The sequence below is a fragment of the Mauremys reevesii genome, linkage group 2 (genome assembly GCF_016161935.1).
Source record: "Mauremys reevesii isolate NIE-2019 linkage group 2, ASM1616193v1, whole genome shotgun sequence".
Classification (NCBI taxonomy): Eukaryota; Metazoa; Chordata; order Testudines; family Geoemydidae; genus Mauremys; species Mauremys reevesii.
In genome coordinates this window covers 124,689,808-124,712,860 of record NC_052624.1, presented here as the reverse complement: position 1 = coordinate 124,712,860, position 23,053 = coordinate 124,689,808, and the positions used below count along the sequence as shown (strand labels likewise).

At 43.7% G+C, this 23,053-nt stretch overlaps 1 protein-coding gene across 4 annotated transcripts in view; it reads right to left on the bottom strand.

The window, feature by feature from the left end:
- The window catches only part of SLC12A7 (solute carrier family 12 member 7), a 327,938-nt gene that overhangs the window by 49,607 nt on the left and 255,278 nt on the right, over nt 1–23,053 (bottom strand). For all 4 annotated transcript variants that reach the window (XM_039524891.1, XM_039524892.1, XM_039524894.1 and 1 more), the window contains exons 16-18: nt 19,514–19,618; nt 18,013–18,181; nt 478–673 (exon numbers count right to left, since the gene is read on the bottom strand). In XM_039524891.1, coding sequence (XP_039380825.1) covers nt 478–673; nt 18,013–18,181; nt 19,514–19,618 — 470 coding nt within the window. The remainder of the gene's footprint in view (nt 1–477; nt 674–18,012; nt 18,182–19,513; nt 19,619–23,053) is intronic.

Sequence of the window (23,053 nt, the reverse complement as noted above, 5' to 3'; positions counted from 1 at the left end):
TAGAATTTAATAATCAATTCAACTGATAATACACAAGAAAGAACAATATCCATTTGCTTCACCTTCTTATTCGTATTGGCTCAGCAGGCTAAAAGGAGTAAAGGCTGATAAAAGAATTTGGTAAGAATTTGAATGCACACAAGAAGTAAATTTCTTGAATAAGAAGGGGCCAATTTTATAATTATTTAATTCCAAACTGTCAAAAATAGGAGCCTAAAGTTAGGCTTTGAAGTCCATATTTTGACATCTAAATAAAGTGTGTTGATTTTCAAAAAAGTGCTGAGCACCCACCAGTTTTCATTGACCTCAATGGGACTAACATCAGCCTACTATTTTGAGTAGGTCTTACAGTAGAACTACATATACATCTCTTACATTTGTTTTTCCAGGTAACAAACTTGCAAAATAACATTTAAAATACATTACCATTATATATTTTCATTAAAATGGCATAAATAAAACTAAGACAATACATACCAACAAAATTTTTCCATGAGAAAGGATTATCGGTCTGTTTCCATGACTGTGGCCAGGCCATCAGGACTGTATTATGTGTCATCCCTCCCAGACCAGCAGACTGAATCAAATGGGACATTCCATCTCTAAAACTGGGAGATACCACGATCTGGCAAAATCCTTTGGTCTTTTCTACTCCCATTAAGGATTTAATATTCTATTAAAAATAAGAAATTGAAGATTACATGTGGGAATATATTAAAGGAAATAATTATAAATACCATAGTTAATCGCTGCACTAAAGCACCAATAAGATGCTGTACACTGGAATATGACATCAAGGAACATTGTTTTACTCTCTCTACCCAATGAATGAACAAGGTGCTATGATAACTGTAAAACCCAAGTTTTAAAATCACTCTGTGCACACGGAAGTCTTTGTTTCTTAAGGGGGAATGGAATATGAGTAACACAGTGTTTGAGTCACTTTGTTCAGTATTTGATAATAAGTAATGCTTGGTGTGGGCTATTGCTGGCCATTGTTTGCAGAACCTTGTTGGTTGGTGAAGGCCTGTAGAGAGGTACTGGGTCCATTATAGGTTGAGATAGCCAGCATTTCTGGAAAATGGAGAAGGATGCCAGGAGCTCTTTAAGAAACTGTTGTGAGGCCAATGCTCAAGAAAGCAACTTCTGGTATCGACAATTTACAGGAGTAAACTGTGGCACCTTAGAGACTAACAAATTTATTTGAGCATAAGCTTTTGTGGGCTTCAGCCCACTTCATCGGATGCATAGATTGGAATATACAGCAAGAAGATATTTATACATACATGAAAAGGTGGAAGTAGCCATACCAACTGTAAGAGGCCAATCAATTGAGATGAGCTATCATCAGCAGGAGAGAAAAAAACCCAAAACTTTTGAAGTGATAATTGAGATAACCATAGAAGGTGTGAGGATACTTAACATGGGGAAATAGATTCCCCATGTTAATTAGTTTAATCTAGTTTAGCTATTGACCAGTATCCAACCTCCGATTCAGGGTGAAGGTCGAGAAGGCTGTAGCAGTGCAAATCTGAGGGCTTTGAGAGTCCTCTGATTTCCTTACCTCCAAGTCAACTGAGTTGTGGGCATGGAGTAGAAACTGCACTAGTTGTGTTAACTTCTAGCAATGGATAAAGACAATATGTTTGTGCTGATTATTATTGTTAGCAGCTTTTCAGACCACTGCTTTTCTTAAATTGTTTGCACATGATAGCGCAAGTGGATGAAGCGTCACTTGAGTTGTTCCATTCTTATCTTAACAAAGGTTAATTTTAATTGTTCTTTTGCCCAGAATATCTTCTCCCAAGCAGTGCCACAGGGTCTATATTGTCATAGCTCTTGTTTAATGTGTATATGAGTTTGCTGGTAGGCTTAATAAGGATGCATGTGCTGTAAAGGCATTCAGCATGTCAATGGCAATCAGCTCTAAGTCTCCAAAACTGACTCAACTGGAGATATGGAATTAATTACCAAGTGTCAAAATGAAATCGAAGCTTGGATTGGGGCTTCTTGATTTATGTCTGGACTAAGTCTCCATTTACTGTCTGAAACTTAATCCAGACAAGATAAGAGATATTGGTGGTGGGCTGGGAAAAGCTGCTGAAAGACTGAGGAATTTATTATGGCATCTCTTATAAATAAAGGGCACACGGCCTCAATAACATAGCTGCATAAATTTGAGTGTGTTATTAGATTCTACTTTGCTCCTTGATGTGGCCAAGAGAGCTTTTTTTTCCATCTGTGCCTCATGAGAAGAGGTCCTTGTCATAATTATCCATGTTTTGTCACCTCAATATTAGACTTCAACTATCATGCACTGTACATTAGGCTGTCCCTTAGAACTATAAGAAGTGTAAGCTAATGATTAATTTATTCATCAGTTACATGTTGGAAACACATTAAACAGGCATTCTAAGATCTGGGATCCACATTGGCTTCTAATAAGCTTTTGGGTGGAATTCAAGGAATCAGTTTTGATCAATCAATCCCTAAATAGTTTTGGATTTAGTCACCTGAGAGATCACCTCTTCCCCCATGTCATACTGTCACAACTAAGATCAGCACAGGCACTTCAACAGGAGCCCACTTGATTAAATGACAGAAAGCCTGTTGGCAGGGTGTCCTCCATGAAGTTTCCTTAACTTTGGAATGCACTTCTGACCTTGGTCTGGCATTGTCTAATTTGCTAGCTCATAGGTATGTTGCAAAGCTCACTCTTTTTCTTGTGCTTCATAAGACGGGATGGGCTGACGGCTGAATGAGTCAAGTGCAGTGGTTCCCAAACTTCTTACTAAGGTGACCTTCCAACAGCATTTTGTCTTTTTTGGGGATCCACTATTACCCATCCCTGCCTCCTGCTCCACCCTTCCCAGCCCAAGCCCCCTGCTCAGCTACCCCAGCCCTCTTGCTATTGCTGTCCTATCCCTGCCCCTTCCCTTTGCAGTCCCAGCTGGCCCTTCTCTTTCCCCATGGCTGGGCTGCGATCATTCCCAGGTGGTTGATTAGACTTGCCAACCCTCCCAGCGTGACCGGGAGTCTCCCAGACTCAGGCTTTATCTCCTGGAGGCTACTGAAGCCAATCTGGGAGATTTTAAGCTGCTAAAAGTCCAGTGGCACAGTGGGCCTAAGGCAGGCTCCCTGTCTGCCCTGGCTCTGCACCACTCCCAGAAGCAGCGACATGTCCAGCAGAGGCTCCTAGGAGGAGGCATGGCCATGGGGTCTCTGTGCGCTGCTCCCACCCCGAGAACTGACTCCACAGCTCCCATTGGCAAGGAATGGGGAACTGTAGCCAATGGGAGCTGTGGAGGCAGTGCCTGCAGGCAGGGGCAGTACACAGAGCCACATGGCTGCCCCTGAACCTATGAGACACTACCAGACATGCCACTACTTCCAGGAGTCACCCAAGGTAAGCACCGCCTGGCTGGAGCCTGCACCCCAAACCCCTTCTCGCACCACAACCCCCTGTCCCAGCCCTGAGCCCCTTCCCACACCCTGAACCTCTTCCCACACCCCAACCCCTTGCCCCAGCCTGGTGAAAGTGAGTGAGGGTGGGGGAAGTGAGTAATGTAAGGATGGGGGCTGGAGTGAGCAGGGGTGGGGCCTCGGAGATGGGGTGGGGCAGGTATGGGGCCTTGGGCAGGGGTGGGGTAAGGGTGTTTGGGTTTGTGTGATTAGACAGTTGGGAACCCTATGGCTGATTGTCCACTTGCTGGCTCTGGCTACTTTCTCCACACTGCTCTTGCTGCCCAGGAGAAGTGAGAGTGCGGTCTGGGCTGTGTGGGAGAAGGGGCTGGAGCCAGTAATTGGACATTCAGCAGCCTATCCTGCCCTACCCGTGCCCCAGAAGTGCTTCCTGTGTGCTGCTGCCTGTAGGAAGTGAGAGCATGGGCTTAGACCTTCGTGGCACACAAAATCCATCTAGACCTTCCCACAATGCACTATTTGTACAATAATGGTCTAGTGAATATTTATTTGTATGTGTATTAGTTGTCCTTTACATTCCATCCTGTTGTGTATTTTAATTTATAGGATAGGTACTCAGAGCACAGGATAGATGCCTACAGAGAATACTTTTGTAAGTTTGACAAATACCGAGAATCTTTTAGGAATGCAAATTGAGCAAGTCTTCCCTAAAATTGTTATTTTTATATCTGGCTTCAAATTCTGCCAGGTTATGACAACGCAATGACTTTTTAAAAGAAAACTTTGAGCTGTTTTATTGTAAGTAAATAATCAGACCAATGCTATGTGCTATGCCATACTTAAAGCTTCTGTTTTTCTGAGTTTATTCATCCTGTTTTGGGGAGGGTTATTTTTAGCAATTTTTGAATTTTATATAGATGTCAAAAATCGGGGGTTTAGGGCTATCTCTTTGTATATACTGTAATGAATAATGTATATTATACACAGTATAATATTACAGTATACAGTATATATTAATGTAATGAATAATCTCTTTGTAATAGTCTCTTCTGTGCAAAAGCACAGTCTACACAGACGAATTAATGCCAACACATTAATGTACTTTAATAATCACACTCCCGTATACTACTGCTCTGTAGACAAGCTGTACATCCATAGATATAATTAACCATTTCTGGACCTTTTTCAGTGTTTATTGGACAAGTACAGATTTCATATTTTATCTGTCTATATCAGAGGTATTTTATCAGTATTCGTTAAAATAAAAAAATCAGAAGTGATATCCATACTTAATTTTTGTACAATTCTAGTAGTTTAATATGATCACATCGTGGATAATGACCAGGGTAGTGTTCCTCTTTTCTACCCTGTGCTCTTTACAGAGGTGCTAACCTACCAGGTTGAGAAACACTGTTCTAGATCATATTTGCTTTTAAAGATAAAAAAAATAAAATGCATTACATTGAAACAATTCATTAAAACTACAATCTTCATATTGATAAATCAATTCAGTTTCATATAGTTCTTATTAAGATATTTTAAAAGAAAGTCATCTGTTGTTCTGGGTGGAAGCCTTCATTTAATAAGATTTATGAACCCCTAGAGTTTCTGAAATATGGCAGTAAGCTCAGTAACTGAATTTATTTTTGAATGACATTATTCCATTGTCATTGTATTATAGACCCCCAAGTAATCTCAGTTAGAAAAAAATCCAAAAAATCTTAATCAGCACTTTGTTACAATTAATTTTGAAGATAAGCTCTTTGTACTCCTTCCATGAAAATTCAGCTTCAGCTACCAAATCACAAAACAAAATTATAAAATTAGATTAAGAAAAAATTAGAGGGGACAAAGAATAATGAAACCCATGAGTCTACACAGAAAGAAATCCAATTACTGAGATAATTATCACCTCCTTTATCTGAAAATTAGATTTACTCCTTTATACTGAGACACAAATTAATCAGGTCAGTTCATCTAAAAGTGAACAGAAGGAAGTACCTGTATTTAGCTGAAGAACGTGCCAATACCTATTTGAATCTATAAGTAGAATATGTTTTATAAACATTCAGACTGTTGTGCTCATTCAAAATAAATTGCTAAGGCTATGTCTACACTACAGACCTGACAGGCAGCTGTGCCTCTGTAAGGTCTCCTGTGTAGCTGATCTATCCCAGCGAGAGAGCTCTCCTGCCAGCATAATCAAATCACACCCAAGAAGCAGCATTAGCTACGTCAGTGGGAGATGCTCTCCACACTGGCGTTTTTGTCAGTTAAACTTATGTTGATCAGGGAGGTGGTTTTTTCACACCCCTGACTGACAAAAGTTTTGCCAAAAAAAAGTGCTAGTGTAGACAAAAGCTAAGTTTACAATTGCTTGCAGCTTCAAAAAACTTCCAGTGTTGGGGAGCTCTCAGCTGGCAAGTAAACATTATTGGCTTCTACAGGACCAGCCTGGGCATGCCTGCGATGAAAAGGGGTATGGCCAGAGCACTTCTGAGCCCCATCTAATCTCAATTGACAGTTGGTCCCTTTAGCCTTTTACCATTTGCCATTCATTACAGAATTGCTTCAGTGGCTTTGTTTCTGTTTCCACCAGATAGAGTAGTATTGAGCAATTGCTCATCTGCTCCAACAACTCCCCCATGCAGTGTTCCACGGTGTTTTTTTTATTCTGTCATCTTTCTTGTTCAATATGTACATGAGGCCCTTATGTGTGAATTGTGATGCCTCTAGGACAGGGGTGGGCAAACTTTTTGGCCCAAGGACCACATCAGGGACTAGAAATTTTATGGTGGACTATGAATGCTCACAAAATTGGGTTTGGGGTGTGGGAAGGGGTGCGGGTTCTGGGGTGGAGCTGGGGATGAGAAGTTTGAGGTGCAGGAGGATGCTCTGGGCTGGGATCGAGGGGTTTGGAGAGTGGGAGGGGGATCAGGGCTGGGGCAGGGGGTTGGGGTGAGGGGAAAGGCTTAGAAGGTGCAGGCTTCAAGTGGTGCTTACCTCAAGTGGCTCCCGGAAGCAGTGGCATGTCCCTTCTCCGGCTCCTATGCATAGGCATGGCCAGGCAGCTCTGCACGCTGCCCCATCCACAGGCACCACTCCTCCAGCTCCCATTGGAGTGTGTAGGAGCCAGAGTGGGCCCCTGCCGCGGCTTCCAGGAACAGCGCGGTGCAGCCTTGCCCCAGTGCCCCAGCTTGAGCGCTGGATCAGAACCATACCGCGTGGTGCGGCCCCAACCCAGCGCCCCCGCTGGAGCACCAGAGCGGGGCCGAACTGTGTGGTGTGGCTTGTGGGCTAGCTTAAAACAGCTCGCAGGCCAGATCCAGCCCGCGGGCCATAGTTTGCTCATCCCTGCTCTAGGATGTAAAACACACCCACAGCTCTATGCCTCAAATTCATTGGATCCAGCCATTGAAGTTGAATAATTTAATAATTCTAGCCAAAACTGGGACCAGGATGAGAATTAGCTAACAAACTCAACTTGGATAAAATCGAAATACAGTAGAACCTTAGTTACTAACTGACCAGTCAACCATACACCATTTGGAGCCAGAAGTATGCAATCAGGCAGCAGCAGAAACAAAAAGTAAATAAATACACCTCTACCCCAATATAACGCGACCCAATATAACACGAATTCGGATATAACGCGGTAAAGTGGCACTCCAGGGGGTACGGTGGCCGGGGCTGCATGCTCCAGTGGATCAAAGCAAGTTCGATATAACGCATTTTCACCTATAACGCGGTAAGAATTTTTGGCTCTCGAGGACAGCGTTATATCAGGGTAGAGGTGTAAACTGAATACAGTACAGTACTGTGTTAAACGTAAACTACTAAAAATAAAGGGAAAGTGTTAAAAAAAGATTTGACAAGGTAAGGAAACTGTTTCTGTGCTTGTTTCATTTGAATTAAGATGGCTAAAAGCAGCATTTTTCTTCTGCTTCAAAGCTGTATTAACTCAATGTTCAGTTGTAAACTTTCGAAAGAACAACCACAACATTTTGTTCAGCATTAAGAAGATTTCAGAGTTATGAACAACCTGCATTCCCAAGGTGTTCATAATGCTAACATTCTACTATAGGAAAAGGAAGCCAACTGGAAGAACTGGTAGAGATCAATTACAGTATATCAGTTAAAGGACAGAGTACCTGCTGTTTATTCAATTTTATAACCAGGGGATCACATAAAATCCTTGGTTGCTCATGGAAGTCCAGCTGGCATCCACTACCAAGAGTGCTTTTTCTGCTTGTACCTGGCAAGAAGGCTGCAACCTTTTCTTTCATATGCTGACCTCATGGCAATTATTCATGCTTTCATTATTCAATTAGATTACTGATGTGTTAAAATGGGCCTACAAATAGGACTCTACATGAAGCTACAAATGAAAATCATAAGGAAACTTCAACCAAGTAAGCAGAAGGATCTCACACACAGGGAAGAATTGGTAGGGGAAGTAGAAGTGGGTGGCAACCTGGGCAGCAGTGACCATGAGATGGTCAAGTTCAGGATCCTGACACAAGGAAGAAAGGAGAGCAGCAGAATATGGACTCTGGACTTCAGAAAAGCAGACTTTGACTCCCTCAGGGAACTGATGGGCAGGATCCCCTGAGAGGCTAATATGAGGGGGAAAGGAGTCCAGGAGATCTGACTGTATTTTGAAGAAGCCTTATTGAGGTAACAGGAACAAACCATCCCAAAGTGCAGAACGAATAGCAAATATGGCAGGCGACCAGCTTGGCTAAACAGATAAATCTTTGGTGAGCTTAAACACAAAAAATAAGCTTAAAAGAAGTGGAAACTTGGACAGATGACAAGGGAGGAGTATAAAAATATTGCTTGAGCATGCAGAGGTGTAATCAGGAAGGCCAAAGCACAATTGGAGTTGCAGCTAGCAAGGGATGTGAAGGATAACAAGAAGGGTTTCTACAGGTATGTTAGAAACAAGAAGAAGGGGGAAAGTGTCGGACCCTTACTGAATGGCGGAGGCAACCTAGTGACAGATGATGTGGAAAAAGCTAAAGCACTCAGTGCTTTTTATGCCTTGGTCTTCACAGACAAGGAGCTCCCAGATTGCTGCACTGGGCAGCACAGTATCGGGTGAGCAGCCCTCAGTTGTGAAAGAACAGGTTAAGGATTATTTAGGAAAGCTGGACATACACAAGTCCATGGGGCCAGATGCAATGCATCTGAGGGTGCTGAGGGAGTTGGCTGATGTGACTGCAGAATCATTGGCCATTATCTTTCAAAATTCATGGTAATCGGGGGAGGTCCTGGACAACTGAAAAAGGCAAATATAGTGCCCATCTTTAAAAAGGTAAGAAGGAGAATCCAGGGAACTACAGACCAGTCAACCTCACCTCAGTCCCCAGAAAAATCATGGAGCAAGTCCTCAAGGAATCCATTTTGAAGCACTTGGAGGAGAGGAAGGTGATCAGGAACAGTCAACAGGGATTCATTGAGGGCAAGTCATGGCTGACCAACCTGATTGCCTTCTATGATGAGCTAACTGGCCCTGTGGATATGGGGAATGTGGTGGATATGATATACCTTGACTTTAGTAAAGCTTTTGATACGATCTCCCACAGTGTTCTTGCCAGCAAGTTAAAGAAGCATGAATTGGATGAATGAACTATAAGGTGGATAGAAAGCTGGCTACATTGAAGGGCTCAGTGGGTAGTGATCAATGGTTTTATGTCTAGTTGGCAGCTGGTATCAAGAGGAGTACCCCAAGGGTCGGTCCCGGGGCTGGTTTTGTTCAACATCTTCATGAATGATCTGGATGATGGGATGGATTGCACCCTCAGCAAGTTTGCAGATGATACTAAGCTGGGGGGAGAAGTAGATATGGTGGAGGGTAGGGATAGGGTCCAGAGTGATTAGACAAATTGGAGGATTGGGCCAAAAGAACCTGATCAGGTTCAACAAGGACAGGTGCAGAGTCCTGCATTTAGGACGGAAGAATCCCATGCACTGTTACAGACTAGGGACCGACTGGCTAAGCGGCAGTTCTTCAGAAAAGGACCTGGGGATTACAGTGGATGAGAAGCTGGATATGAGTCAGAATTGTGCCCTTGGTGCCAAGAAAGCCAACGGCATATCCGGCTGTCTTAGTAGGAGCATTGCCAGCAGATCGAGGGAAGTGATTATTCCCTTCTATTCGGCACTGGTGAGGGCACATCTGGAGTATTGCATCCAGTTTTGGGCCCCCCACTACAGAAAGGATGTGAACAAATTGGAGAGAGTCCAGCCAAGGGCAACAAAAATTATCAGGGGGCTGGGGCACATGACTTATGAGGAGAGGCTGAGGGAACTGGGCTTATTTAGTCTGCAGAAGAGAGGAATGAGGGGGGATTTGATACCTGAAGGGGTTCCAAAGAGGATGGAGCTAGGTTGTTCTCAGTGGTGGCAGATGACAGAACAAGGAGCAATGGTCTCAAGATGCAGTGGGGGAGGTCTAGTTTGGATATTAGGAAAAACTATTTCACTAGGAGAGTGGTGAAGCACTGGAATGGGTTACCTAGGGAGGTGATGGAATCTCCATCCTTAAGACCTCTAAGGCCCAGCTTGACAAAGCCCTGGCTGGGATGATTCAGTTGGGGTTGGTCCTGCTTTGAGAAGTGGGCTGGACTAGATGACCTCCTGAGGTCTCTTCCAACCCTGAGATTCTATGATTCTATGATCTGTAAAAATGTTCTTTTTAGAACACTCAATATCAAACCCTCTTCACAGTGGAATTTTCCCTGTCTCTATAACAACTGGAGGCAGCACAGATCTTTGCTGAGAGTCTGGATTTAGGACCACCTCTCAGCAAGAAAAATCCAAAAAGATAATTTCCCAAGCTGTAAACTACATAAAAGTGAAAAAATGTTATTCTGTTCAAACCATTTGCAGCTGAGCTCTGATATGACATTTTATTTACAGTGTTACTGTAGTCATGTTGGTCTGAGGATAATAGTGAGGCAAGGTGGGTGAGGTAATATCTTTTATTGGACCAAATTCTCTTGGTGAAAGAGACAAGCTTTTGAGCTTACACAGAGCTCTTTGACATTCTGTTCTACCTTGTATTTAGCGGTGACACTCTGAGTACTTTTTCCAGACCTGAAAACAGCTCTATGTAAGCTTGAAAGCTTGTCTCTTTCACACAGAAGTTGGTCCAATAAAATATAGTACCACACCCACTTTGTCTCTCTAATGAAATAGTATGACATTTTGGATAAATAATTTGAAATGGAAGAATGTGTTAACAAGCTAATAACTAGAAAAACTCTGGACATAATGCAGTCCTCCAAGGAAGAGGTAGATGGACATGGAATTTTCTGGAAAATTTGCAGGTGAGACAGAATTTTCCTTTCTCCATCCCCTTCATCTTAGGTGATCTTCATAGTGTAGAAAATTGTAAATCATTTTAAAGGAGGGAAGGGGGTTCAATTTAATGACTTAAAAGTAAACAAGGACCTCATGGTTACTGGAACACTATGTTGAATGATACCCATCTACCAAAAACTCCATCTGCATAGGAGAGGATGTTGACTCTATACTGTTTTAAGAACATGTGGATGGAAAACCATGCAGTGATTCTAAGAAATATATATAATAACAACAACATGCTTACACAGTGGAAGTCTGTAGTGCCAAACGTCCATGACCACACTGTACAGCTTTATTCCAGGTATCTAAGAGCACCACTAGATTATTACTGATCTGGTGCTGCCAGGTTAATTGTGGAGATGGCATGACCACCACCAGTCTGTTAACTAGGCAGTAACCCCTCCTGACTTCAAGTCTGATTTCAGTGCTCAATGTATGTGGACTCTGCAGCTGATGCAGGCAATATGACCAAAAGGGGCCATCCAGCAGTGACCAATGATTACTTCAATCCTCTCGAGGTGAGTTCTCAACAATCCATCCCTGTTACTAATAAAGTCAATCCCTCTTATACCAGTAGTCACTGTTGATAATGCATATGAAATGACTCCAGCCTCCTGATGTCTTGTTTAAGCAATGTCCACATTTCAGATCTCATATAAAAGGATCAGAAGTATGCAGGTTTGAAAAATCCATACTTTTGTACATAGTTTCACCTCCTATCAGTTCCAGACCATAATCAGGTCTTTCATAACTGAGGGTATGTCTACACTATGGGATTATTCCGATTTTACAGAAACGGGTTTTTTAAAACAGATTGTATAAAGTCGAGTGCACGCGGCCACACTAAGCACATTAATTCGGCGGTGTGTGTCCATGTACCGAGGCTAGCGTCGATTTCTGGAGCGTTGCACTGTGGGTAGCTATCCCATAGTTCCCGCAGTCTCCCCCGCCCATTGGAATTCTGGGTTGAGATCCCAATGCATGATGGGGCAAAAACAGTGTCGCGGGTGATTCTGGGTAAATGTCGTCACTCAATCCTTCCTCCGTGAAAGCAACGGCAGACAAACATTTCGCGCCCTTTTTCACCTGGATTGCCCTGGCAGACGCCATAGCATGGTGACCATGGAGCCTGTTTTGCCTTTTGTCACTGTCACCGTATGTGTACTGGATACTGCTGACAGAGGCGGTACTGCAGTGCTACACAGCAGCATTCATTTGCCTTTGCAAGGTAACAGAGACGATTACCATCCCTATTGCACCGTCTGCCATTGTAAATTAGCGATGAGATGACGGTTATCAGTCATTTTGCACCCTTTGCATTTGGAAATTGGCGATGACGGTTATCAATCCTTTTGTACCATCTGCTGCTGTCATGGGTGCTCCTGGCTGGCCTCAGTGAGTTCGGCCGGGGGCGCATGGACAAAAATCAGAATGACTCCCTGGGTCATTCCCTTCTTTATGTTTTGTCTAAAAATAGAGTCAGTCCTGCCTAGAATATGGGGCAAGTGTACTAGAGAACCAGAGAGCACAGCCGCTCCATGTCAGAGCCCCAGAGATCCCGCAGAAATGATGAGCTGCATGCCATTCTAGGGGGTGCCCCTGCAACAACCCCACCCGTTGCTTCCCTCCTCCCACAACCCTCCTGGGCTACCGTGGCAGTGTCCCCCCATTTGTGTGATGAAGTAATAAAGAATGCAGGAATAAGAAACACTGACTTTTAGTGAGATAAAATGAGGGGGAGGCAGCCTCCAGCTGCTATGATAGTCCAAGCAGGACATTAAACGGGGGTGGGGGAAAGAGGAGCGCAGCCTCCTGCTGCTATGATAGTCCAGGCAGTACAGAATCTTTTCTCTAGACATGAAAGGCGGGGGGTGAGGGGGGCAGGAGGGGGCTGATGGAGCTCAGCCCCCAGTTGCTATGATGAGAACGGTTACCAAGTCTTCTGTACCGTCTTCCGGGAATGACCAGGAGTCATTCCCATTTCTACCCAGGCGCCCCCGGCCGACCTCACCAAGGCTAGCCAGGAGCACTCACGGGCTGATGATGATGATAGCTACCAGTCATTTTGCACCATCTGCCACTGGGAAGGGGATGCTGGTGTTCAGCACTGCAGCATCCCGTCTACCAGCAGCATGCAGTAGACATATGGTGACACTGAAAAAAGGCGAGAAACGATTTTTTTCCCTTTTCTTTTGGGGGGGGGGAGAAGGGTGTAAATTGACGACATACACCCTGAAACACCCAGGAAAATGTTTTTGACCCTTCAGGCATTGGGAGCTCAGCCAAGAATGCAAATGCTTTTCGGAGACTGCAGGGACTGTGGGATAGCTGGAGTCCTCAGTACCCCCTCCCTCCCTCCATGAGCGTCCATTTGATTCTTTGGCTTTCCGTTACACTTGTCACACAGCACTGTGCTGAGTCCCTGCTGTAGCCTCTGTCTATCATAGCCTGGAGATTTTTTCAAATGCTTTGTCAATTCGTCTTCTGTAACGGAGCTCTGATAGAACAGATTTGTCTCCCCATACAGCAATCAGATCCAGTATGTCCTGTACGGTCCATGCTGGAGCTCTTTTTTGATTTGGGACTGCATCGCCACCCATGCTGATCAGAGCTCCATGCTGGGCAAACAGGAAATGAAATTCAAAAGTTCGCAGGGCTTTTCCTGTCTACCTGGCCAGTGCATCCGAGTTCAGATTGCTTTCCAGAGTGGTCACAATGGTGCACTGTGGGATACCGCCCGGAGGCCAATACCATCGATTTGTGGCCACACTAACCCTAATCCGACATGGCAATACCGATTTCAGCGCTACTCCTCTCGTCGAGGAGGAGTACAGAAATCAGTTTAAAGAGCCCTTTATATCGATATAAAGGGCCTCATTGTGTGGACGGTGCAGGGTTAAATCAGTTTAATGCTGCTAAATTCGGTTTAAATGCGTAGTGTAGACCAGGCCTGAGGCTGCTAAACCAATTCTCCTTAGGATGTCTGGCTGGCTGCACCTGTTTGATGACAGTTTACTGCCTAGAGAGATAAAGTCATCCACTACTTTTATGGTTTGTCTGGAAGTACAGATGTCTTGTATCACAACTTTTGAGCCGACATGCTGGATTTTTTGTTTCTATCCAAGAAACCATTAGCTCAACGGCAGCTGCCTCATTTTGGAAGCTCTCTAGTGCATCTTTGAGATCATTTGTTTCCTTACCAAGTAGGACTACATGATCCACATAATCCAGGTCAGTAAAAGAAGTTTAACCAACAGTTATGCTGATATTTTTCTGAAATATATACAAGGAGACAATCCACTGTGTGACAAAACAGGACTGGACTGATCAGGACACATACCTACTTCACCTTGGATCTGGTGTGAAACCTTGCAAACCTATGGGTCCTACTCTGCAACTACGCCTGAGACATTCTGTAGATCTTGAAATAGCCTCAGGAGAATGCTGATGCCTTGTAGGGCCTTCTATAAGGAACCTTTATTGACAGAATTGAAGGCTACCTTTAGGTCTATGTATGCTGCTGTGAAAGGCCAGTTAAATTCAAGATGGATCTCAGATAAAAGGAGAGCAAGTATATCCATTGTACATCACCCAGCAGTGAAACACAATGTTTCTGGGGAATGAAGTTTCACAAGGAGAGTCTGGAGCCGGGTGAATAGGACATGTATGAAGCCTCATTCAGGAACAGAGAGCAGAGTTATTGGCCTATAACTACTACACTCCATGCGTAGGCTTTTCCCTTTATAGAGTGGGATAATGATCCCTCTCTTCCATCTGCTCTCTTTCCCAGTAGCCCTAGGCCTAAAAAAGTTGGTGTAATGCTACAATTATGGGCTCTACAACATGCCTGAGAAATTCAGGTGTTATAGGTCTGGCAGCATGCCCGCTTCAGTTTCTTTATGACAGAGAGAACCTCTTCCAATGTAGGTGCATCTACACAGTTTTTGGGGTTAGGGATTATATCGACTGCTAAACCATCCAGACCTGGACATGAAGTCTCTTTGGGATGGTAAAGTGCCAACTCAGAATATTCTTTCTGTCCCTGCAGTTCTTCTTGGGTTAAGAATGTTATACCACAGAATCATAGGGTTAGAAAGGACTTCAAGGGTCATCTAGTCTAGCCCTCTGCCAACAAGGATTTGGTTGTGTCTAAACCATCCAAGACAAATGGCTACCATCAACCTTGTTTACCAGCACAGACCTGCACGAAGCCCAGTTTTGGATCAAAATGGCTGAATAGCTCTGAACGCAGATTGTAATTTATTGGCTCTTATTCCCTCTTCTGCCAAGTTCTCAAAATAAGCTTCACAATCCACTTTTGCTTTCACTTGTAAATTATCTTGTAAATGTTCACATTCAGTGTCCTCACGGCTCTGTCTGTCCTCAGATTTCTTTTGCAAAATTTGACATGTCTCATTGGATAGCCGAGTATTGCTTGTAGCATTTTGATTGTGGGATGGCATTTACAGCTTCTTGGATGACTGTGCTTATGGCAGTCCAGGCTAATACTGTGTCATCCAGGAGAGTGCCAAGTGCATAGAATTTATTCTTCATTGTGACAGAGTACTTGTTAGCAAGCGCTGAGTTTTCACAGATGCATTGTGCCTTATGTATCATAACAGGCATGCTCTTATGTTCAAATCAGGGAGTAATTGCCATTTTAGCAACAAGGAGATGATGGTCAGTATTTACCAGGGCTTCTGCACCTCTGTATGCCCTTAATATATTATGATTCCAGACCAAGATATGGTCCAGCTTCTTCCTCATCCAGCCATTGTTGGACAGCCAGGATCCCAAAGTGCCTGAACCAACTGCTGGTGATGATAATATTGTGAGAAGCGCAAAAGGAGAGTAATCGTCTAAAGTTATCATTTATAGTTCCAGTGCAAAATGGCCCAAGAATAATTTTGAAGACATTTCTGGGGCAACTTGGTGAGACGTTCATATCTCTGAGTATAATAAGTTTGTCATCTGACAGAATGGATTGTGTCACTGCTGCTAGTTACTGATAGAACTCATCTTTATTAACATCTGTAGTTTCCTCAGTGGGAGTGTAAGCTACAATGATGGACAGCTGCCCATGGTGGTGCCTCAACCTGGCATATAGCAGTCAATCAGAAATAGGGTGCTACACTGTATAATATCTCTCCCTGAAAAATCACTGCTTCTTTCAGAATCAATGGTAATGGGAGAAGTTGTACCTCAGGGTTTGAATATCCCTGCTGTATTGTGCTTTAATTCCCTTGATGGCAGGGGTGGCAGAGCCTTCCCAAAAGTGATGGGGCCAGGGACTCCCACCCCTCCGAGGCCTGCCCCTGCTCTTTCCCTGAGGCCCTGCCCCTTCCCCAATGCCCCTCCTCTTCCCCAGGAGATCCCACCCCCAGCCAAGCCGGAAGCCAGAGGGGGGCCAGGGAGCCTTGCCCCGCCCCTCTTGGGGTTGGGTAGGCTGAAAGCAGCCCCCTGTCCATGTCCCTGCCCCCTGGACCCCTTGCCCAGGGCAGGCAGAGGGACCCAGGCTCCCCTCAGCTGCCTGTGCAGCTCTTACCCTGGCCTGGCTCTGGCCAAGGGGTGGGGTCTGGAGCTGCAGCCCGGACATAGTAAGAGGCACACAGGCAGCTGTGGGGAGCCAGTGCAGATATTCCACCTGCTGTGGGTGGAGGCTGCTCTCGGCCCCCTTGCACTGCTGGCAGATGGATGGTTCACCCCAGCTCCCCACAACTGTCTGTGTGCTTCTTACTATGGCCAGGCTACAGCTCCAAGGCCCCACCCCTCGGCTGGAGCTGGGTTGGGGTAAGAGCCATGCGGTCAGCTGTGGAGAGCTAATGCGGACCACAACTGCCCAGGCTCCCCAGCTGGGCTCCACCAGCTGCTGGCCTGGCAGGGGGGCAGGAGCTTGGGGGGGAAGAAGACGGGAAAGGGGTGGGGTCTCGTGGTGAAAAGTGGGAGGGGCATGGCCCCCGGCCCTCCCTGTTCCGGTGCCCCTGCTTGATGACTCTGTTCACAGCCAACTTATATCCTTCTACTTCCTTAGGTTTCACAACCAGAATGACAATATCACTTCCTATTACCTGAGGAAGATTATAATGACCTAAGGAATGTAGACCCGGTCACTTCAAAGATCTACCAGATTTGTCAGATTTCTTCATTTTGTAAAATAGCATTTTTAAAACTGTTATATAAAGAGTTTGATATCCACTGTATGTTTTAACCGAGTAAAATATTAGGATTGTTCCATGGCCAAATACAATGCATACATATTTTTCCTAGAGTAATATTTGAATGGCATAGTAAAAGGTAATCTGACTTACAACTCTCCTACAGTGGTTGATGCTAAACAGTGTGATATCAGCTCACCACGATACTTCATGTAGGAATAGGAAAGTAGTCATTGTAATAAGGTCAGTATCACACTAAGATACAGGGGCTTGTCTGCACAGTAAGTTAGTGTTCACCAGCTGGGGTGTACAGTCTAGCATGCACCAGCATGTCTCTCACTAATGGCTGCATAGACCCGCAGGTGCATACTAGAAGTTCCCTTCTGTGCACTCGTGTAGAACTATATAAAACAGGACGACATCAGTGTGCACTAGGCAACTTTTGGTGTGCACCAGTAGTGTCGTCACAGCCAGTTAGTGAGACACATGTTGATGCGCACTAGAATTTACATCCTACCTGGTGCACACCAATGCACAGAGTAGATAAGCTCATGAAAGCATCTTCAAAATCTTTTAAATTGCTTTTTTAATTAAATATTAGCATGGAATTCTCTAGGCATTCCCTATGCTAAAGCAGAGGTAGTACTGCAATAACATTATCCAGTTTTCAAACATGACCACTGTAAATATATATAGTGGTTGACCCTAAAAAGTGTATATGAACCACTATGTGAATGTGTTTTACTACTCCATATGGGACAACGCTGAGCCCTCCTGATCCTACTTTGGATTTATACTAAGAAAACTAGCAGAATAATATCTAGATATAATAATATCCTTCTAAATTGTATAAATCATTTTCATAATTTGATTCCAATCACTAAGCTCATTTTAGTATATAAAAGTATTAAATATTTTGAGTCAAAACTTAACTTTGCTTAAATGCTTTACAGTAGCCCATATTGATGCAAAATGTTAATTCTTCAGAAAATCCTGGCAACATTTCATTGAAACTTGAATCTAAACAGAACCTGTAAGTATTTGCAAGTTGTTTTTTGCATACCTCTTCAGCTTTTTGAGCTTCTATGTATTTGTCCAAGTAGATTCCCTGTAGTACAGAGCCCACAATAGTCAATCCTTTACCAGCCTTCAACTGAGAGGTGAAAGAAAGCAATCTAGGGTGTTTAACCACCTGTTCCGAGTCCAAATTCAACAAAACCAAGACTTGAGGTCTGCAGTATTTAAAAAAAGAGTGTCAGAAAGACAACTGGAAAATTAAAATTATAACAGAATCATTAATAACCAGATGATCTAGTGTTCAACTGCAAACAAGATAAACTATCAAGCAAAGCAGCCCAGACAAATTTTGGTCACTTTGTCAGAGAACTGATAATGTAGAATATCTACAGAGATATATAGCACTCTCTGCTGACCTTCTGTTGTAGCTTTACTCTGAAAAATGGCAGATTGTTAATTATTCAGCAATCTTCTTGTTTCAGAGTGAAATCTGCTTACTTAATTGACAAAATTATTTTTCTGATGTTTGTCAGTGCTACAAATCCAAAATAGCTATGAGAGAGTATAGGGTTCTACTTCCTTCTTCAATATCAGCATAATTGTTAATTAAATTCTAATGGCAAGATCAAATTCTACCTTCAATTACACCAGTACAACATCAGAACATATCAGGAAGTTCCCAGGAATATTGCACTCAGAAGGTTAATATTCTAACATTAAAAACTGTCCAATTAATGTGAAATAATCAGGGCTTTTATCCCACTTGTCATTTCCAAAGTCTAATTATCAAGAAGTTCCATATAATAAAAATAATAAAACATGTATTTTAGAAATGGCCATCAACATTAAGAAAAATAAAACCTGATGTTAAATAAGTGTAGAGGAGCCACTTATAATCAACTTGGATTTAGTTTAAACTTTATTAAGTAAAATAAACTAATAAATTACTATAAATAACTGTGTGACAGAGTACAGGAGGCTAACAAATACCCAGCCCTGTCATCACTTAAACACCAATTAGTTCCCCTGGAGAAGACTGATTGGGGAATCTGCAGCTAATAGGCTGACCAGTCGAGGGGGGTGGGGAGGCTGATAAACCACTTAGCTGTCAGATGAGGCTATAAAAGAAGACACAGGAAGGAAGTGAGAGATAAAGAATTCGGTTAGTTGAGCACAGTATGCTCCGAGATCCCAAGGGAGAGATATTTCTGTTCCTCTCTGGGTCTGAGGGAAAGGCAAGAAACTACTCTACGGATTTGGCTGCACAAGATTGTATTGGGGTTGGTGGCAGGAATATAAATAAAATAATGTGAAGGTGCCACTCACTGGAGTCATACATTTCTAGGCATAAGAGGGCGGGAACAGAGCATGGCCTGTTTCACACTGCAACTTTGGCTATTAGTTTAGTTGTTTTATAAACATAATATCTCTCTATGAATCCTACTCTAGTTTTAAGATTACTGAAATCTATAGTGTTTCATTATCAGCAATACTCCTACTTCTAAAATTATTTATATTTAAAGTAGGGGGACTTCATGGATTCTTACCTCCAGTTTTTCGTGTGAGGAGGACCATGTTCAACCCGAAGTAAAGCATAGCGAGCTGCATTCAAAGATAACCCCCTGATTCCGTCACCCCACTCTTTTTCGGCTCTTCGAGGTTTGGGAAAAGAGATTGCATTAACAGAGTACATTTTCTAATGCAATATAAAACAGTATCGCTTTATAATGAAATGACTTGTTTAGCTGACAGAACACATCCTAAAAAGACATCCTACAGTGTAACACACCTCAGTAAATCACAATTCACCTCATAACATTGGTCCTGTTACTCCCATAACCTAAGGATTTAACAAACTAAATCCAATAATATTTTAGATGGGAAAATTAAATAAAAATGTTAGCTGTTTGAGCACTGGCAAAAGACTAAAAAAAAAAATCATTCCTCTCACTACAGAATGGGAAATGGAGCCTTTGCTCCCACATATAAATAATGAAGAGGATAGGTCACTGATAATACATCTACACAGCACTTGGCAGCAAGCCTCCCACTCTGGATTGACAGAGTCGTGCTTGCACTACCACACTAAAAATAGTTGTGTAAATGCTGCAGCTTGGGCTAGAGCTCAGGGTCTAAAACCTAGAGAAGGGGGAAGGGCTTCAGATCCCAAGCTCCAGCCCAAGATGCAACTTCAAAGCACTGCCTGCAGAGATATTTTTAGTGTGGTAGCGTAAGCCCCATGAGCCTGAGTCTGTTGACCCAAGCTGGGAGGCTCAATTCCATGCACTATGTCAACATACCCTGATACAGAGCAATCTGGATCACTTCATAGGCTGGGCCCAAGTAAACAATATGTTTTTTAATATGGCTAAATGTAATACGTCTAGGAACAAAGAATGTAGGCCATAGTTACGTGATGGGGGACCCTATTCTGGGAAGCAGTGACTCAGAAAAAAATTGCATGAACTCCCTGTGGCCAAAAGGGCTAATGCAAACCTTGGATGCATGAACAAGGGAATCTCAAGTAGAGATAGAGAGGTTATTTTACCTCTGTATTTGTCATTGGTGCAATCACTGCTTCATGTGCCATAGGTTGCCTACCCCTGGTCTATAAATACCTACATGGGGAATAAATATTTAATAATGTTCTCTGAAATCTAGCAGAGAAATATACAATGTGATCCACTGGTTGAAATTTGAAGCTAGACAAATGTAGACAGGAAATAAGGCACACATTTTTAATGTTGAGAGTAAGTACATAATGGAACAATTTATCAAAGGTTGCAGTGGATACTCCATCACTGACAACTTTTAAATCAAGATTGAATGTTTTTCTAAAAGATATGCTGTACAAATAATTTTGGGGAACTTCTATGGCTTGTGTGATAGGTCAGACGATGATCATATTGGTTCCTTGTGGCTTTAGAATCCATTGATCTATGAATGTGAGACTTGATTGGTTAAAGAACTCAATATACAATCTGATGAGATATCTTTTTTGCAAGGATTTTCCTTAGCAAAAGGAATGAATAGGAACCAAAAAATTCTCTTAATCAAAACTGTTATTGATGTTTCTGGAGACTAACCTCTGAATAACCTCATTACCTGGTGCCTATAACCTGTGGGAAGCTTTGAGCTCTACTGATTATTGAAATGCTCTGATCACTTTATGGTCATTCTTCCTCCTCCATTCTCATTCATTCTATACCTCTCCTATCTACTGTTATATCAGAACTGTGAGAACCAGAAATAGGGTGACCAGATGTCCCAATATTATTGGGACCTCCTGATATTAGGGGCTTTGTCTTATATTTGCAACTGTACCCCCCAACCTCCGAAAAAAGTGTCCAGATTTTTCATACTTGCTATCTGGTCACCCTAGCCAGAAATTACTTTGGCCCCAGTTGTGAGAAATTCATTGCAGAATTTGAGCTATATTGTGAATTTTTCTGCTGTAGAGAATTTGTTTTAGTATATAAAACTGTTCCTTGTTCTTTTCTTATTTTGGCATCAGTAAGCTCCAGATATTTTTATTCTTCTCAGAGTACTATGACTGCTTTTTAAGAGGGTTAAAGATAAATAATATGATAGACATAGTGCATCGGTGGTCTACTGTAGGGCTGGCCAAAACACAGGATTTCCAGTTTGCAGGAAATTTCTCATTTTATGAAATTTGGTTTTGTTCCAAATCAGAACAAAATCATGCTTATTTTATTTAAACTTTTCCAAGAACCAGAAATACCTCCCCCACAAATTTTCATTTTAGCAACAACAACATAAGGTGTTTATGAAACAAAATTTGTGCCCCAACCCTGACAGCTGCTAATTGAAATTAATGTTCTTGTTGGATTCATTACTGCTATTAGCATTTGGAAGCTGCTGTGGCTCCCAGAGTCCGTGGCTCTGGAGCAGCCCTATCATGCAGATTTCTCTTGTCTGGGAACCCAGGGCTTCCTGACACTTCGGTCAGCTAGTGGGAATCTAGAAGCCCTGGAGGGATGTCTCGGGCCCAAGGCAGTCCATATGGCAGCACTGCCCTGGAGCAGGGCCGCCCAGAGGGGGGGGGGCAAGAGGGGCAATTTGCACCAGGCCTCGGGTCCCACAGGGGCCCCCACAAGAGTTTTTTGGGGCCCCTGAAGAGGGGTCCTTCACTCGCTCCAGGGGGGTCAGAAAACTCTTGCGGGGCCCAGGCCCCCGGAGCTTCTTCCGCTCCTGGTCTTCGCCAGTGGGGGGTCCTTCCGCTCCGGGGTGGAAGGACCCCCCACTGGCGAATTACCGCCGAAGCGGGACCTGCCGCCGAAGTGCAGCTGGGTCTTTGGCAGTAATTCGGCGGCGGAAGGCCCTTCCATTCTGGGACCCACCACCGAAGTGCCCCGAAGACCCGCGGCGGCCCCCCCCCCCCACCGAATTACCGCCAAAGACCTGGCTGCACTTCGGCGGCAATTCAGCAGCAAGGGTTCCCGCCGCGGGTCTTCGGGGCACTTCGGTGGTGGGTCCCGGAATGGAAGGGCCCCCCGCCGCCGAATTACTGCCGAAGAGCCGGCTGCACTTCGGCGGCGGGTCCCGCTTCGGTGGTAGAATCATAGAATCATAGAATCTCAGGGTTGGAAGGGACCTCAGGAGGCCATCTAGTCCAACCCCCTGCTCAAAGCAGGACCAAACCCAACTAAATCATCCCAGCCAGGGCTTTGTCAAGCCTGACCTTAAAAACCTCTAAGGAAGGAGATTCCACTACCTCCCTAGGTAACCCATTCCAGTGCTTCACCACCCTATTAGTGAAAAAGTTTTTCCTAATGTCCAACCTAAACCTCCCCCTCTGCAACTTGAGACCATTACTCCTTGTTCTGTCATCTTCTACCACTGAGAACAGTCTAGATCCATCCTCTTTGGAACCCCCTTTCAGGTAGCTGAAAGCAGCTATCAAATCCCCCCTTATTCTTCTCTTCTGCAGACTAAACAATCCCAGTTCCCTCAGCCTCTCCTCATAAGTCATGTGCTCCAGCCCCCTAATCATTTTTGTTGCCCTCCGCTGGACTCTCTCCAATTTATCCACATCCTTCTTGTAGTGTGGGGCCCAAAACTGGACA